Consider the following 16,674-nt stretch of genomic DNA (forward strand, 5'->3'; position numbering starts at 1 on the left):
CCTTATAAGCCATCCTTGCACAGACCTAGAACCATTTATTACTGCTCAGCCTAGCCAATCCTATAGGTTTTTGGGGAGCCTAAATTTGGATCCAAATATGAGAGGGATTGACTGAATAAAGGAAGCCACAGGTGTGAGTTGAGAAGAACTGATCAGGGCTGTCACAGACAGGAGATTTGGGAGGGCTTTTATTCAAAGGGGCATCATAACTTGGAAACAATTTGATGACACAACAACTATGAGGGATGTAACTTCCCTATAGCCTGAAGTGCCTGATCCTGCCAAATCTTGGAAGCTAAGCAGGGCCAGGCCTGGTTGAAAGCTGGATGGATGACTTACATGTCGTAAAATACCCAGAGAGCTTCAGCAATGGGCAATATAATGTAAAATAAAATCAGCTTTTCTACTAACTTTAGGCAGGAGGGATGGATTTGCAGCCACCATGGCTGCTTTGGCAAGATAGAACAAGGAAGGGAGGAAGGACTGTCAGGAATGGACAATTTTGTATCTTCTGGGAAAGAAAGCGAAGTGGATGTTTTCACTGTATAGCAATACCCCTGAATTTTCTAGTTAAGATTAGCAGTGCCACTTTGATTACCAGATTACAATGTCTTTCTTCAAAGGTCACAGCTATGAGCACAGTGCAAGCAAATGCCTGCTTCAATGACGTTCAAAGGAGGTACAACAAAGTCAAAAGTTAAACGTGTTTGAGGCATTTGAGGCTCTCCGGGGATCCGTAAGAGCTTAATGGAAAACAATGCAGTACAGTGAATCCCACACACTTCAGATCAGAGGCCTTCTCTGGCTTTCATCCTGAGGTGCTCTTTCGTATTCAGCTCAGGCCTCAGGACAATGATGTAGCACTTGGGGATGAAGATGCAGCCCAGCAGCCCAGCACTGGAGGCCAAGATGGAGAAGACCTGCACAGCCACCATGTACTTGCCCTTGGTGCTCAGGTAGGAGGGCAGAAAGGACACCCAGACACTGCAGAAGACCAGCATGCTGAAGGTGATCAGCTTGGCTTCATTGAAGGCACCTGGCAGCTTCCTGGCCAGGAAAGCCACCATGAAGCAGATGGTGGCCAGGAAGCCCATGTAGCCCAGGGCAGTGTAGAACATCATGAGAGACCCTTCGTTGCACTGTAGGATGATGTGTCCAGGCTGGGAGTGCATGTCAGAGTCTGGGAAGGGTGGAGAGATGCCCAGCCAGATGGAGCAGATGACCAGTTGCACACTGGAACAGGAAATGACAATGAAGTTGGCCAAACTCTTTCCCAGCCACCTTCTCACCTTTTTCCCTGGCTTGGTGGCCAGGAAGGCCAGCACCACAGTGACTGTTTTGGCCAACACACTAGAGGTGGCAACTGAGAAGATGATGCTGAAGGCTGTTTGTCGGAGGAGGCAAGTCAATTTCTGCGACTGCCCAATGAAAAGGAAGATTGACCAAAAGGAAAGCAGAAGGGAGATGAGGAGAATGTAGGAGAGGTCCCGGTTGTTGGCTTTGACTAATGGGGTGTCCAAGTATTTGATGAAGATTCCTAAGACACAGCCTGTTGTGAAGGAGCAGAATAGGGCAAGGGAAGCCAGGGAGATCCCCAGAGGTTCTTCATAGGACAGGAAGCTCAGAGACTTGGGGACACAACAATCCTGGTTGGAGTTTGGCTTCTGATCTCCTGCGCATGCAATACAATGATCTGCATCTGAAAGGGGAGAAAGTGACTGTAGTTTCACTAGCAGGCATCTGATGCTATCCAGAACAGTCTGTTTTATAGTACATTGAGATGGAAAATTTAGGGATATGCAGGATTTGAGGAAAAGCCAACCGGGTTCACTGATTCCCAAGGACCATGACTTCTTTTTCTCATCCTCCACGGGCTGCTTCCACATCACTTGCTTTTGCAAATTATCTTCACAGTGTGGTAGTTACCATGCCTGCCTGCCATACAGGTCAGCAGATGTGGAGTGTTCTGGAGGCCACCTCAGGTGCACAACTCCCAGGCTTTTGATGTTGAAGGAAGCATAATCCCACAAGAGCAACTGTTGTGGGGTGGGGGGGACTCTCCCCTCCCCTTTTCTTCTCCAGTAATGGTGGATGAAACCTTCACACACCTTCACACACACATCCCCATTAGCTGATAACCAGCATGAATCAGAGTGACAATCCCTTTGATGTTGGGAGTAGCATCTTCCCATGTGAAGAGCTGAATCCAACTCTTGGTCCTCTCTCTTAGCCTGGCACTTCCTGATTGGCTCTAGGAGACCCCCTTGCTCTTTTCCCCTGCCCTCTCCAGGACAGTCTGTTTCCCACTCTCTGTCTAATCCTCTCATTTATTTATGTATTTATTAGCAATATTTATACTCTATCTTTTATGAGACATTCCAGGATGGCTTACAACAATTCCTGCCCACCCACCTTTCACACTCAGCCTGTACTTGCTATCTGGGGAGTCCTGAACTTGTCTGGTGAGGAACCCCTTGCCACAATTGTGGGAATCTGGTGAGACAGCTCCCTCTGTTGCTCTTTCATTGGACAGAATGGGCCACTATGGGAGGAGGGAACACGGAAGTCCAACTCAGTTCTGGATCCCATTGACAGACATTTTGCTACTTGGTTCAAATGTGTTTCTCTAGAGTTCCTATTCAAATCCTCAGGTAATGGACTGTGTGGTCATTAACCTATCCTTTTGTAGGGTAAGGAAGGTTCAATGGGTTTGTAAGATCTTCTGGATTTTGGAGGAGTAAACCCAGCCTTCCTGACTATTTGAATATGTTATGACCTGGCCTTAAAAGGAGGGATCTTGGTCTAGTTTTCTCAAATGAGGGTTGAGTTGCCTGTTGGAGTTCCTTCCTGGAGAACCCATTCCCAGATTAGGGTCAGAGGCTGAAAACGGTTCCACACCCTAGCAGGAGTTCCATGCCCAACCATCGCAGGTGTTGCTAGCAGATATTAAGTGAAAGAAGCTGTGAGATAATCTGAGATACAAAAAGGGGGTTGCTTGAAGAAAGAGACCTTTCAACCCATATATCTCTGCCTTTTGCACAACAATAATTCTGTCTTCCTTTAAGTCAATGACTTTGAAGGGGACCTTAAATTTTCTTGAAGATGGCTCAGCCCTTGTGGTGAAAACTTCTGGTCTTGAGATGGACATGATTAAAGTCAGTAGAAGGGTTAGTTAAGTCATTCTGCACTGTATTTCAAAGATTGTCCTCCAAAGGCATTTAATTCAACCCATGTTATGAGTGAGATTAGAAATACAGAAGCCAGGAAATAATCTATGCAGAAAAACATCTTTCAAAACTTCATTGAGTAGATAAACGTGGCCAACTAGATATTTATAACATTTAAAAAATATTTATCATTTTACCTTCATCAAGTCTATTGGTGCGGTATATAAAATGGAACAGCAAATGATCAAGATGAATACCAGAATTATAGGAAAGGAGACCAAGATTAGGGAGGATGGAAAAATCCAACATTAAACCAGGATTCAATCTGTGTACTTGAATGGTGGCAAAAGGAGACCTCTTGCTCAAGGACTTTCTCTTGAAAGGGTATCCAAGAATACCAGTGGGGAGCTGGGAAGTGCATTCCATCAGTGGGATCTGGATCCTCAATCTGTCCTCTAGTTAAACACTGAATGTTCAGATGCACACAAGTCTTAGACCTACTTGACCTTGAAAAGTGGTCCTGTCCCCTGAAGACACCTACCCTCCTGAGCAGAGATGGTGCCTTCTGGACAGGGCACACAAGCGTAGCAGCAGGGCGGCTTCCCTTCCAGAACCTCCTTGGCAGATCCAGGGTGACAGCTCTCAACACACCTGGATTGAGGCACTGTCTGGAAACAGAGAGAAGGAGTATCAAAGAACAGCTGGTCAGGATCTCTGTGTGTATGGAAATGAATCACCTAGTTGTGGAATGATTAAAAAAGAGCTCCTTTCCCAGGGAGCCCTGGCAGTTCCTTTTCCCAAGGGAGCAATTCTCTTGTCCTCTGGAATGAGATTAAGTCATCTCAGATTTAGGTTTCAAGGCTGACAGCGTCAGGGAGGGTGAGATGAGTTTTTCTTGAGTGAATCCTGCTCATTGCCAACCACTGCTTTGAAGTTGCACTGAGGAAAATAGATTTCCTCATCTATTCTTACTCTGGAATAGATGACGTGGCCTCTGCACCCCTTTCTTGTGGGCCTTGAAGTGTGCCCTGGCAGTTCTATTGGATTCTGTAGTCCATGCCCTTCCTGAGCAAACTTCCTGGCTTCTCCTTTCTTCTGGGAACGTAGCGACGGAGATGGTGGAAAATGGACCCTGTCCTGGTACACATTTTTTGATGAGAAGTGCCTCAGTATTCCTTGGGACTTTCAGGAAGCATGAGGTGGATCATAGCCTGAATTTCATATGAAATATTCTACAGGTTATTTGAACGTAATGAATGTCAGAGTGAACTGAATGCAGAAATCATAAGCCAACCTGGTTAAACTGCCTGGGCCACACGATGGCCTCAGGATCCATGGTGAGCTTCACGTCCTGGGCTGCCTTTCCCACCAGGCTCCCAATGGTCACTCTACGATAGGACCCATTTGGGAGAAGAATCCAGTTCCTGATATCGTAGTTGAGCGCCAGCTGCCCGTCCTCATATAGAAACAGCCCACTCTGGGAAGCATTTGCAAACTGGACTTTTATCAGGAAGGTGTGAAACTGGAAGGACAGAGAAAAGAGCCAGCATTCAGAGAATGAGAAAGCAGGGTGGATACTTGGCTCAGTTCCATTTGCACCCAAGTCTCTTATGAGTAAGCTCAGTTGCGTGTCCAGCATCAGCTTCAGTATCTTTTTGCATTGTCACAGCCAGGACAGGCTCTCAGCTCGCCTGCCTTGGTTTCACCTTTTTGGCCAAAATGGACATACTGTATTTCTGTGGCATTCTTTGTGTTTTGCCATCCTTAGCTTTGGAAGCCACATCCAGAACCCTCACACACTGGTTGATTCACTCTGATCCAAGAGAGCTACACAAAAATACCCTACTGAGGAATGCTCACAACAGCCCGATAATACCTGGAGTCCATAATACCTGGAGTTCACTGAATATGGCATGAGCAATGTGGAAAATAAGTCCAGACTGTTTAATGTGGGAATAGACAGAAATGTTTTGAACATGGGGAAGAGTCTGGAGGGATACTTCTGCAGGAAAACCAGTACAGAAATGCACAATTCAGGAGGCCCCTTCTGACTCGCTCTGTTTCTATGTTTCTAATCCAATGGGGCTTCCCAGCACCAAATGCTCCAGCAATCGAGCAGCTAAGACACAAATTCTTGCTTGAACTCTGCTGTGAATGGCCTTCCTCCAGCAAGGAACCAATGGAAGGGTAATCAGTGTAGACTGAGGAGTGATGAGGTGAGTCCAGCTGCATTGAGAAGACTCAGTGTCAATCAAGGCATCAAGAAGAAACAAAGGGGCGAGTGGCAGAATGTGGAGAAAGCCATATCTCAGGCACTAATAGGAGCAGAAATCTCCAGAGCAGTAGCTGGGGGGTCTTGATGATCACCAAAAAAGAGGAAAAGAGGACAGCAGGTCGCACAACATGTGCAAACATTATTTTCTCCCACAAAAGTCAAATTTCCCCCTCTGGGATGCATGGCTCAATGTGATGAAAGGGCCTGAGAGCATCCAAGAGGCAAAGCAAAGAAGGGTAGATGATCTCACTAGCCTAGTCTCCTAGCAGGGTGACCCAAGGAAGAATGGTCAAAGCTGAGAGACCAGACAGATGCATCCATCCAGAGGATTGTAGAGAGCATCCCACACAAGCCAAGTGCTGCAGCAAGGGATATTGGAGCAAGAAATGCTTGTAGTTCAAGCCAGATTCCACAAGGAAGTGGCCCTCCAGGTCATAGGGCAAATATACGTTGTGCACTGGAGTGCAGGAGAGCATTCCAGGAGATGTGTCTGTGTATTATAGATTGGAGCAAAGCCTTTGATTATGTGGATCACAAGAAGTGATGGTTGGTCATGGAAGAAATGGAGGCACCTCAGCACTTGATTGCTACGATGCTTAATCTGCATCATGGACTATGAGGACAGAATATGGAGAACCGGAGTGGTTTCTAAATGGCAAGGGCACACCGTATCTGGCTATCCATTCAACCTATATAGATAACAGAAGGAAATTTGGATTAGGTTCAGAGGAAGAAGCGAATATTGGAAGAAGACAGAGAGGTGAATAATTTAGGGAAAGCAGAGGTGCCATCTGGCTGGCAGAAAGCAGCAAAGACTTACGAGTAGAAACATAGAAACAGAGTGAGTCAGAAGGGGCCTCCCGGGCCATCTAGTCTGACCCCCGGCTCCAGCCAGCTCCACTCACGGCATGCCCACCATGTGCATGTCCACCCTATCTTTGAACACCCTCACCGAAGGGGCCTCAAGCACCTCCCGTGGAAGCCCATTCCATACCCTCAGGGTCCTAACTGTCAGGAAGTGCTTCTTGGCATCTAAATGGAACCTTGGTTCCCTGAGCTTTGCTCCATTGGAGCTCATCCTGCCTTCCTCTGCAGGGGAGAACAGGTCTCTACCCATCTCTGTGTGACACCCCCTCACATAGCTGTATGTTGCCAACAGATCCCCTCTGAGTTTCCTCTTCTCCGGGCTGAAGAGACCCAGTTCCCTCAGTCTCGCCACATACCGCTTCCCCTGCAAACTGACACCAACCTTGTGGCCCTACTCTGCACTGACTCTAACCTGGCTATCTCCTTCCTGTAATGAGGGGCCCAAAACTGAGCACAATACTCCAGTTGTGGGCACACCAGAGTCATATAGAGTGGTAGTAATACCTCTTGATCTAGAAGCCACACTTCTGGCTATGCAAACGAGGGTGGCATTTGCCCTCTTGACCACCACATCACACTGCTGACCCATGTTTAGCCTGCAGTTAATAAGCGTTCTGAGGTCCCTTTCACAAGTGCTGCTCTCCAGCCACTTGTCCCCTAACCTGTACTTATGACACTTGAAACAGCTCCTGATGGAAGGTGCCAAGAAGAAAGAAGGTGCAAAAGCAGGACTGCAGCTGTACATGAAGAGAACACAAACCATGTCTGCAGAAGTGTTACAAAATTGCACTGTCCACAATGAAGACAGAATGCTGAAAGACTCCCCATGTTTCCTTCAGTCATCAATTTGAAGGAAGACTGCAGCCAAAAAAGTGAAGAAGCCTGGGATTCGAAATAGCATAGGGGACGGAACTAGAAAAGATCAACAAATGTAGAGATGTTGCACTGGAAGCCAACACCAAGATTATTCACACCTTGTAGGCTTGTCCACCATGTAAGGGTGCAAAAGCAGGAGAGTGAAGAAAGCTCATAGGAGGAAAATACACATGATCAAAGCATGGTGCTGGAGGAGAGCTTTGCAAATACTCTGAACTGTCAGGTAGACAAACCAAGATGAAAGCATGCCAGAGCTTTCTCTAGAAGCAAAAATGGCAAAACTGAGGCTGTCATCCTTTGCACACATCATGCGAAGGCGAGGGGAAATTTAAGGCAGATGAAAAGGGAAGCCAGAGAAGAGATGGATGCATTCACATAGGAAGCCACAGGCTAGAATTCTGAAAAGCTAAGCAGGGCTGGCAAGGATGGGAAATTTTTGGAGAGCTTCCATTCATGTGGTCACCATATGCTGGAGGTGACTTGATGACACATAACAAGAGCAGATGCAATTTTAGAAGTAACTATCCCAATTGAGCTAGAATTAGAGCGCATCCGTACTGTGCGAAACATTTTAAACTGGGTGTGGTGCACTGTCTGTGGGCAGGAGGTGATGAGGTGTACTTGCAAATCCTTTGGAGGATTCTGGCTAGATTTGGACTAGACAGTCCTTCACATGCAGGCCATCTTTTGAAGAGCCCAAAGGAGAAATCAGGGCAGAATTCTGGGAAATGGGACAAGTCTCCTAATGGATTTGCACCAGAAATAGGTTCTGAAATTTACCTAATGACACGGATCGAGTCTGAATTCAGGATCATGTTTCCATTGACTGATAGATTTCAATTCGGTACAATGTTGCAAAGGGAAAGGGGATACCTGCCATGGCTGCAGCCTTTGCCCTTCCAGCCTGTCTCTTCCATGCACTGTCAGCAGCCTCTTGGATTGGGATGCATAAGCGGCATTTAAGGCATGGGCCACGACTTGGACACTGTTGTAAATACTGTAGCTGTCCTGAGAAAGAATCCTCTCAATCTGCTCCTGGGACAGCAGTTCCAGGTTCTCCTTCTCTCTGCATCTTGTCCAGCCTTTCCTGGACAAGCCATGCTTGGAATGGAAGCAATGAAAAGCCGTCAGCCAAAACTGTGTCGTCTCTGCTGATATTGGACCATAGTGGTCAAAATTTATCTTTTTCTTGCTCTTCACCACAAAGGAAAAAGAGCCATGGAAGTAGTGGAAGGACTCAGGATGACCAAACACATTGATGAAGATGTCCTGAAAAGATGTTGTGATCCAGATTTTCATCTCAATCTGTTCCGTTCTCAGCCTTGTCTGTATTAAGATGAATGGATTAAAGCCATAACTAGAGTCCCATACATAAATATATACATTGACTTGTTTCCATAGAAGAAGTGGTTCACTCCAAATCAAGGGTACATAATTCATCCGCACTACTAGTCTTTTTAGAAAGGCCACACAAATTCCACTGGTGAGAAGCAGAGGAGTCAATGTTCTCAAGAACCTTTCTCCATTGTCATTGCTTGGAGCAAAGAGGCTGACCCATGTCCACTGAAAATACAGGAGCAGTTTGACCAGTCCCACAACCTGAATTTCTTCATTGGGAACCATCCAGTAGATAAAAGGAAATTGTGATTTATCTTGAAGAGCTTGAGCAACAAAGCCATAACTCATCTAGCCCAAAAAGAAAGAGGAAGGGATATATTAATGACAATATTCAGATAGTTGCTAACCTGAAAAGGATGCTCTTTAACAAATTCTCTCTTTTTGGGTGTTCCGAGGTTTACACAGGAACACAGGAACTAAGAAGGAGCCTTCTGGGTCAACTAGTCCTACCCCCGATCCAACCAGTTCTGCTTGTGTAATACCCAACATGTGGTTGTCCAAGCTTTCCTTGAACACCCTCATTGATGGGTCCCCACCACTTCCCGTGGAAGCCCATTCCATATCCAAGGGGTCCTAACCATCTGGAAGTCCTTCTTGACATTCAACCTGAATCCAGTTCCTTGAGCTTTGCTGCATTTCTCAAGGAATGCTCCATCATTTACTCCATCACAATGGAGAACAGGTCACAACCCTCCACCATGTGAGAACCCTTCATATGTAGTTATAAGACCCCCTCTAAATCTCTTCTCCAGGCTGAAAAGACCCGGATCCCTCATTGTCATTTGATATTTCATCTCCCCACCCTCCAATCCAGCTACCATCCCTGTGGCCCTGTGCTGAACTGATTCTAACCTTGTTATGACCCTCTTTTAATGTGGATTCCAGATTGAATGGGGATTGGGGTCAGGCTTGGGGTTAGTGTTCCGGCATAATAAAACCTCTGGTGGACATCATCTGGTGCAGTGGTTTTTTGTGTATTGCAATGAAAGTAGCACAATGCAACCTCAGTGAGAGGGGTTTAGTGGGGGCCAGAGAATCCAGGGCACCCCAGTTGAAGGCACCAATCCAAGGCCTGCAATCATAAATAAAGCTTCATCCTGTGAATTGCTAATGGTACCCCCTGACTTATTCAAAAAGGATGACGTGGTTCCTTTGGAACATCACTAGATCTGGGTTGATCATAACTGCTACTCAGTTGGGTTGTTTTCAGCCCTTGTTTGATGCAGTCACTGTCAGAGGGGCATACGTATGCATCGCTTCAGCTGAGAAACAGGTAACGATCATTTCCAACCACTCCCTGCAACTGCCATTCCATAAATTCCATATGCTTCCCCATTCTTGATATTTTGTTACACTTACAACCACAAAAGGAAAAAAAACCTGAATGCTACTGGGAAAAAAATCCATCAGCAAGTACATTTTTGCATTTAATACTAATGAAAATCATAATATCTTGAGTAGCAAAATGAAAGGGAGCTCACCATCCTTCTGGTCTCACTGCATCTTGCTGCATCTCAGTGTGGCTTGCCTTCTGTTGTCCTTTTATTGCTCTCCTAGATGAAACTGCATGCAGCTTACCTCCTCCCTGTTGGCAGTTCCTACCTGTGGAATTTTGTAGATACCCGACATGGCGGAAACGTGCATCGAGATGTCAGATTCAGCCCCTTCCACAATTGCCAACGGGTTCTTCCGCCCTCCGCAGCTATAGTTGGGAATGTTGCTGTCCCCTCCAGCAAGCAGGTCCACCAAGGCATTGGAAGTGATTCTCCCATGGAAGTGGGTCTCATAGACGTTGTAGCCCAGGGTGAGGTTGGGCAAGAGCCCAGGACTCTGGTTGACCTCATGGACAGCAAAGAGGAAAGACACAGTGTTCCAGTACCGGACATAGATCTTTCTTGGTATACTGGAAGAAAAAAGTGTTGAGGGGAATGATTACACACTTTCTTCTTCCATTCTTTCCAGGCAATAGACATCTCTCAAGTGTTTTTTTTTTTTTTTAATTTTCACCAAAATAGGATAATATACAAATAGAGAAGGACAAACGCTTGTCAAAAAAGGAGTTACACAAAATGTTACAAAACATGGACATTTGGAAAGAATAACCTATTGCTAAATCATATTTAAACTTCCTGGAAAGCTTCAGCTACAGGATGGTATAACAATGAAATAAATATGACATCAACAGCAACAATAATTTAGAAGCAGCTGAAAGCAGAAGGAAAACACAATAAATACCAAAACTTTCCATTAGAAATTCAAATCAGCAATAATGGAGTGTAATGCATGCTAAAATTGAAGTGTGTTCTTGTTGAATGTTCCCAGCAGTCCTGGGGCAGCTCAAGGAGAAATTAAACCTTTCCATCTCAGGTAGGAGGCCTCTTTGCCCCTTTCTTCCTCAAGGCAGCCAACAACTGCTCATATGGACAACAGAACTTCGATATCCAGAAGTGACCACGTCTCAGGTCCTTTGCACATTAAAAACCTCCTTTGTGAGGACCCAGTAGAAGTGCCAGATGTGGCCTGTACTGCACAAAGGGTGATCAGAGACATTAGAAACTGGGCTTTCTCTGGTAAAGGCTGGGGGAGATTGGACAGCTGTTGTGAAAGCATGAAATCTGCCAAGAAATCGCATCTACCTCTCAATTTTGGTCAGAGGAGGTTCAGAAAAGTTATGTGGGTCTTGATGAACAACATGCTTTGTAGCGAGGATGCCACTGATGAGCTGGTCTCCTGGCCTGTAATAGTTCTCTGCATTGCTTTGATCTCGGATCAGATTCAGGGGACATTTTGCCTCCTGCCCGTTCAGGGCTGCACTGGGCAGCAGGAACAGTGAAAGGAGCACCCGGGTTATCATTGGGGGCCCTTGTCCTTTCTAGCCCTCCATCATATCTGCTCCCTTCACCCACTAATGAGAGGAAGACAGGAAATTCTTGCAAGACCAAGGCTGCCCTGTCTTGATACATATATGGAGGTCAGACCAAAAGACAGTCTCATTTAAATTTCACAGAAGCATCCTTCTCCTGCCTGTCTCACTCGTGATTTGTAGCAGCTGAGGAGAGATTTCATGCAGCCAACTTTTCAGGCACCAGGAAACAAGTTACTTGTTTGCAATGCTTAGTTTCTTGGTCCCCAGGGCAATCTCATGAGCAGTGGTAAGAAAGGAAGAGAAATCACTGTGGTGCAGGTAATTACAAGGTGAAGGAGCATCACCTGTCAAGTTTGCTGAACTTTCAGAATGTCCTGAGCCACAGGTGGCGCGCCGGAGGAAAACATGTTTGCAAAAACTCATTGAAAGTAGTCTAGTGCCTAAGATGGGTTCACTGAAGGGGAAAGGTTATTGCCAGTAAGCCCTCACTGGAAAACATCCTTCAAATGCACTGGACTTAAGATCATGCTTTGAGAAGGGCATGAATTTATGCATGACACTGAGTGGCCACTAGTGAACATAAAGAGTGCATAGATCTTCCTTCCACACAGTCAGATGATGCTCTCACCTTGACGTCCTGCTGCCTTGTAGGGTCTTGAGGATCTGAACGTGGTCTTCCCTAGCCTGCTAGGCCTAGGCAAGACTGCAGCAATCACACCCAATGAGCTGCTTCCTCGAATTGGGAAACGTCCACTAGTCACTGCAACATCTTCGTCTTTGTTTCTTTGATATTCTTCTAATGCTTTTGGTGCTCCCTCTTCCACTGAACGGGTGCTTTGGCTTGCTGAACATCCTCGCACTGCTCCAACCATTCCTTCCATGCCTCCTTGATCATGTCCTTCTGATACTGTTTTCCCACTCTTGTTCTTCCATTTTTCCTACTTCTTGCTTCCCTTGATCTCCATCTATTAGGCCCCAATTGAATGACATTTTTAAACCTTTCCTCAGAAAGTTGATTCTATTATATTTCCTATTGCAGAAAACTATCATTTATAATAAATATCCCCAGCAATATCTTATATTATTCTTTTTAATGATCTTGATTATATTCAAATAATTTAATTTAATAAAACATTTTATCCCATCTTTTCACTAAATGTTTCAAGACGGTTTACAAAATATAAAATCAGAACAATGAAAATACAATCCATAATGCAATAATGATAATGAATAGATTATGATAAATACAATCATTACTAAGAGAATACCATCAAATTAAACCAATAATAAGCAAAAGAGAATAAACCACAACCATAAGAAAAATAAATTAATAAAATGGATAAAATAATAAAATAACTAAAACGCGCCTGTTAACTTTTAAAATCTAAAAACTCTAATTCTTAAAATGATGTTTAAATAAAAAGGTTTTAACCTGACACTGAAAAGAATATAGACTTGGTGCCAGGCGAACTTCTCTGGGGAGCACATTCCACAGTCTGGGTGCCATCTTGGAGAAGGCCCTACTCCCAGTAGATGTCCTTTTTACCTCTTTCAAGGGTGGTTCCTGGAGCAGGGCCTCTCCCACAGATCTTAAGGGGTGTGAGGGCATATAAGGAAGGAGACATTCCTTCAGGTATCCTGGTCCCAACCCATTTAGGGCTTTATAGGTCAAAAGCAGCACCTTGAATTGGGCCCGGACTTCAACTGGAAGCCAGTGGAGCAGATTGAGGACCAGCGTTATGTGAGAGTAAAGACCTGTCCCTCTCAGCAGCCTGGCAGCTCTATTTTGTACTAGTTGAAGTATCTGGACTGTTTTCAAGGGCAGGCCCATGTAGAGCGCACTACAGTAATCCAACCAGGAAGTTACCAGAGCATGAATCACTGTTGCTAGGCAGTGCTCATCCAGGTAAGGGCACAGCTGATGGACTGTAGGAAGGCACTCCTTGCCACCTGGGTCTCCAGTGACAGCTCTGGGTCAAGGAGCACTTCCAAACTGCAGACTCTGTCCTTTAGAGGGAGTGCTACCCCATCAAGGACAAAGTCAAAATCACTTACCTGTAAAGCTGAACTGTCCACCAACTGGACTTCCATCTTATCTAGACTGAGGCTCAGTTCCCTCATCCAGCCCATTACCTCAGCCAGGCACTGGTTCAGTTCAGCCACTACCTCACCTGGAGTAGATGTAAATGAGTGGTAGAGCTGGGTATCGTCAGCGTACTGGTGACTCCGCAGCCCAAACCTCCTGATGACCCCTCCCAGCGGTTTCATGTAGATGTTAAAGAGCATGGGGGACAAAATAGAGCCCTGTGGAGCCCCATGGCAAAGCTGCCATGACACAGAGCTATAGTCGCCCAGTCCCACCTTCTGGAATTGACCAGCTAGGTAGGAGCAGAACCACTGCCACGCAGAGCCTCCTACTCCCAACCCAGCCATCCTATCCAGAAGGATACCATGGTTGATGGTATCAAAAGCTGCTGAGAGGTCCAGGAGAACCAACAGGAATGCACTCCCCCTGTCTCTTTCCCTGCACAGGTCATCATACGGGGTAACCAAGGCAGATTCAGTACCATAACCGGGTCTGAAGCTGGACTGAAATGGGTCCAGATAATCAGTTCCATCCATGAGAGCTGGGCGTTGTCCCGCCACCACCCGCTCTAACAGCTTTGGAATGTTGGTGACCAATCAATAGTTGGTGTCCACCTCTGGGTCCAGGGATGCCTTCTTCAGGACAGGCTGGATCACCACCTCCTTCAAGGGGGCAGGGACCCAGTCCTCCCTCAATGAGGCATTGATTACCTCCTGGACCCAGGGACCAATTCCGTAACTGGCTTTATTAAGTAGCCAAGAAGGGCAAGGGTCAAGTAAACAGGTGGAAGGGTGTACCATCCCAAGCACCTTGTCCGCATCCTCATGCTGCAGTAACTGAAACTCATCCAATAATGATGGACCGGACAGCGCTCTGTACACTTCGGTACTGGAGTCATATCAACTGTGGAGTCCAGATCATAGCATATCTGAGCAATTTTTTCCTGAAAGTGCTGGGCAAAGTCATCACAGCAGGTTGCCGATGGTGTCAGCACATCTTTTTCCTGGTCAGAGTGTATCAGACCCGAACCACTTGGAAAAGCTCCGCTGGATGGCACTGTGAGGACGTAATGGAAGCGGAGAAGAATTGTCTCTTTGCAGCCCTCACTGCCACAGCATAGGCTCAATAAAGAGCATGTAAGTGTGTTCAGTCAGATTCGTCCCAAGATTTCCTCCACCTGCGCTCTAATCATCTCCTACCTGTTCATCGCCTGCAACTCAGGCATATACTTTGGAGCCGAGCGGGCTCTGCTAGGTGGGAGAGGATGCTTAGGAATGATTGTGTCAATTGCCCTGGTCATCTCCCTGTTCCACGATAATAATGTCTAAGCACTATACTTTGGTGACAAAGATCTTGATAAACTCCTAGAGGGGGTTCTTTACATTTCAATTGCTTCATCTCATCTCTCAATTTTTTCATAACCCTCTCCTTTGTATAATTATTAGCAAATTAGATCAGTATCTCTCTGGGGACTTTCTAGATCCGCAATTGGAACGTGCTGTGTATATTCTTTCTGTACCTTGAGCTTCCCATCTCTCATCTGGAAGGAGTGTTCTAAGCCATTCCAACACATTGGTCTTAAGATCTCTCTCTTCTGCATATGCTCATTATGAAATTCCATGTATTCAAATATTAGATTGGTGACTCTTGTTCTTCAATAAAGCCACCCTTTTCCCCAATTCTGTTAAACTTCTGAATTGATGATGGATCTCTATCCTGTTAGCTTTAGCCAACATTTCTGCCTAAATCTAACTTTTTTTTTCCTTTTCAGCTTTCATCTGTGTTAGAATGGGATCTGCCATCTCTAATGTTCTTGCTTGTTTGTTGCATTTGCCTTTCCATCTTTCCAGTTCTAGTTTCAAGATGTTTCAAATGTTGGTTGACCTTTTCAGACTCCTCTCTTCATCCTTCAGTGCCTGTCTCAAGCATTTCTCTAAGGCCTTTCATCTCCAATTCATTCTCTGTCTTGCCTTAGAATTCCGATGCTTGGACTTCCAATTCTGAAGATCCATTTCTAGTTAGACACACATTTGAAAGCTTCCAATTCACTCTTCTTGGATTTCTATGTGACTTGAGTTTCTATATCTAGATTGAGATGTTTCTGCAAGCTATTAGTCCATTCTGGCATACCATTAATCCATTAAAGCTATTTTGACATTTCAGGATTGTCATTTGCTTATTCATCCAGCAGAGGGAGTTCTTTACAACATACTCAGCCTTTTCTATCTATTTTGGCTCTAGCTGTGCTATGGACACAACAGCTTCCTTTGTTTCCATCCTTTTTTTATTTTTCCAGCTCTCTATAACACATAATTTGTCAAACATTTCTTTGTAAAGTCTTAACTTTAACATTCAGTTCAAATCAACCAAAGCTGTTGCAGAATTTTGATTCTTTTTAGCTTTTAAGTCAAACATCCAGAGTTTTTACTCAAACTTTTCTCACTCTGGGACAAATCCTCTCCCACAAAAGACTGAGTTTATCTATGATACAATTAACAGTCCTCTGATCTTTCTCTCTACCTAAATCTGGAATGTTCCCCCTTGACCTACCTGAGAAATGGGCTATTTATGCTGGGATAAGCTCAAAAATTATTTTTGAGGCAACAGAGAGCTGAGATGAAGATGTTTCTCTGAACATCCTGATGTCCCTTGTCAAGAGAAGGTAGTCTATCACTGAAGGGATGGTAAACTGAGCATCAGGGGGAGGGATCATTTTACAGTTCAGTGGCTACCACCAAAAAGGCCCTTCTCTTTGTTACCACCAAGCAAGCCTCCCTCAGTGGTTGCACCTGGAGGAAAGCCTTGGATACCCATATTCATGTTCGGGTAGAAGGTGCTTGGGAGAAGCATTCCATCAAAGTATTGCAGCCCAAAGCATGTGTTGCTGCTGCTGATATTATTATGAAATTAAATATTCAAATTGCCATCAGAGCAGTTTACAAAATGTATTAGCGTAATTTGCAAAGTACAATAGCATACACTGTAAAACAGGGTACCAGAATTCAGAAGGCAGCATGAGGCAAGACACACAACCATTAAAGTAAGGCTTTCTAGTTTAAAAACCATCTCCTGCAATTGGGCTCAGGTGTGTACAGGCAGCCAGTAGAAGTGGGCCAGAACTGTGTTATGAACATGGACC

General features: G+C 45.2%; 1 protein-coding gene across 1 annotated transcript in view; it reads right to left on the reverse strand.

The window, feature by feature from the left end:
- Positions 1–788: 788 nt before the first annotated feature.
- Positions 789–16,674, reverse strand: part of LOC123025749 (extracellular calcium-sensing receptor-like) — a 22,285-nt gene continuing 6,399 nt past the window's right edge. Inside the window, exons 2-6 of the mRNA XM_044434693.1 lie at positions 11,220–11,396; positions 10,162–10,486; positions 4,462–4,689; positions 3,709–3,835; positions 789–1,699 (exon numbers count right to left, since the gene is read on the reverse strand). Coding sequence (XP_044290628.1) covers positions 789–1,699; positions 3,709–3,835; positions 4,462–4,689; positions 10,162–10,486; positions 11,220–11,396 — 1,768 coding nt within the window. The remainder of the gene's footprint in view (positions 1,700–3,708; positions 3,836–4,461; positions 4,690–10,161; positions 10,487–11,219; positions 11,397–16,674) is intronic.

This window comes from Varanus komodoensis, unplaced genomic scaffold (assembly GCF_004798865.1).
Source record: "Varanus komodoensis strain SLA01 unplaced genomic scaffold, ASM479886v1 scaffold289, whole genome shotgun sequence".
In the NCBI taxonomy this organism is placed as follows: domain Eukaryota; kingdom Metazoa; phylum Chordata; class Lepidosauria; order Squamata; family Varanidae; genus Varanus; species Varanus komodoensis.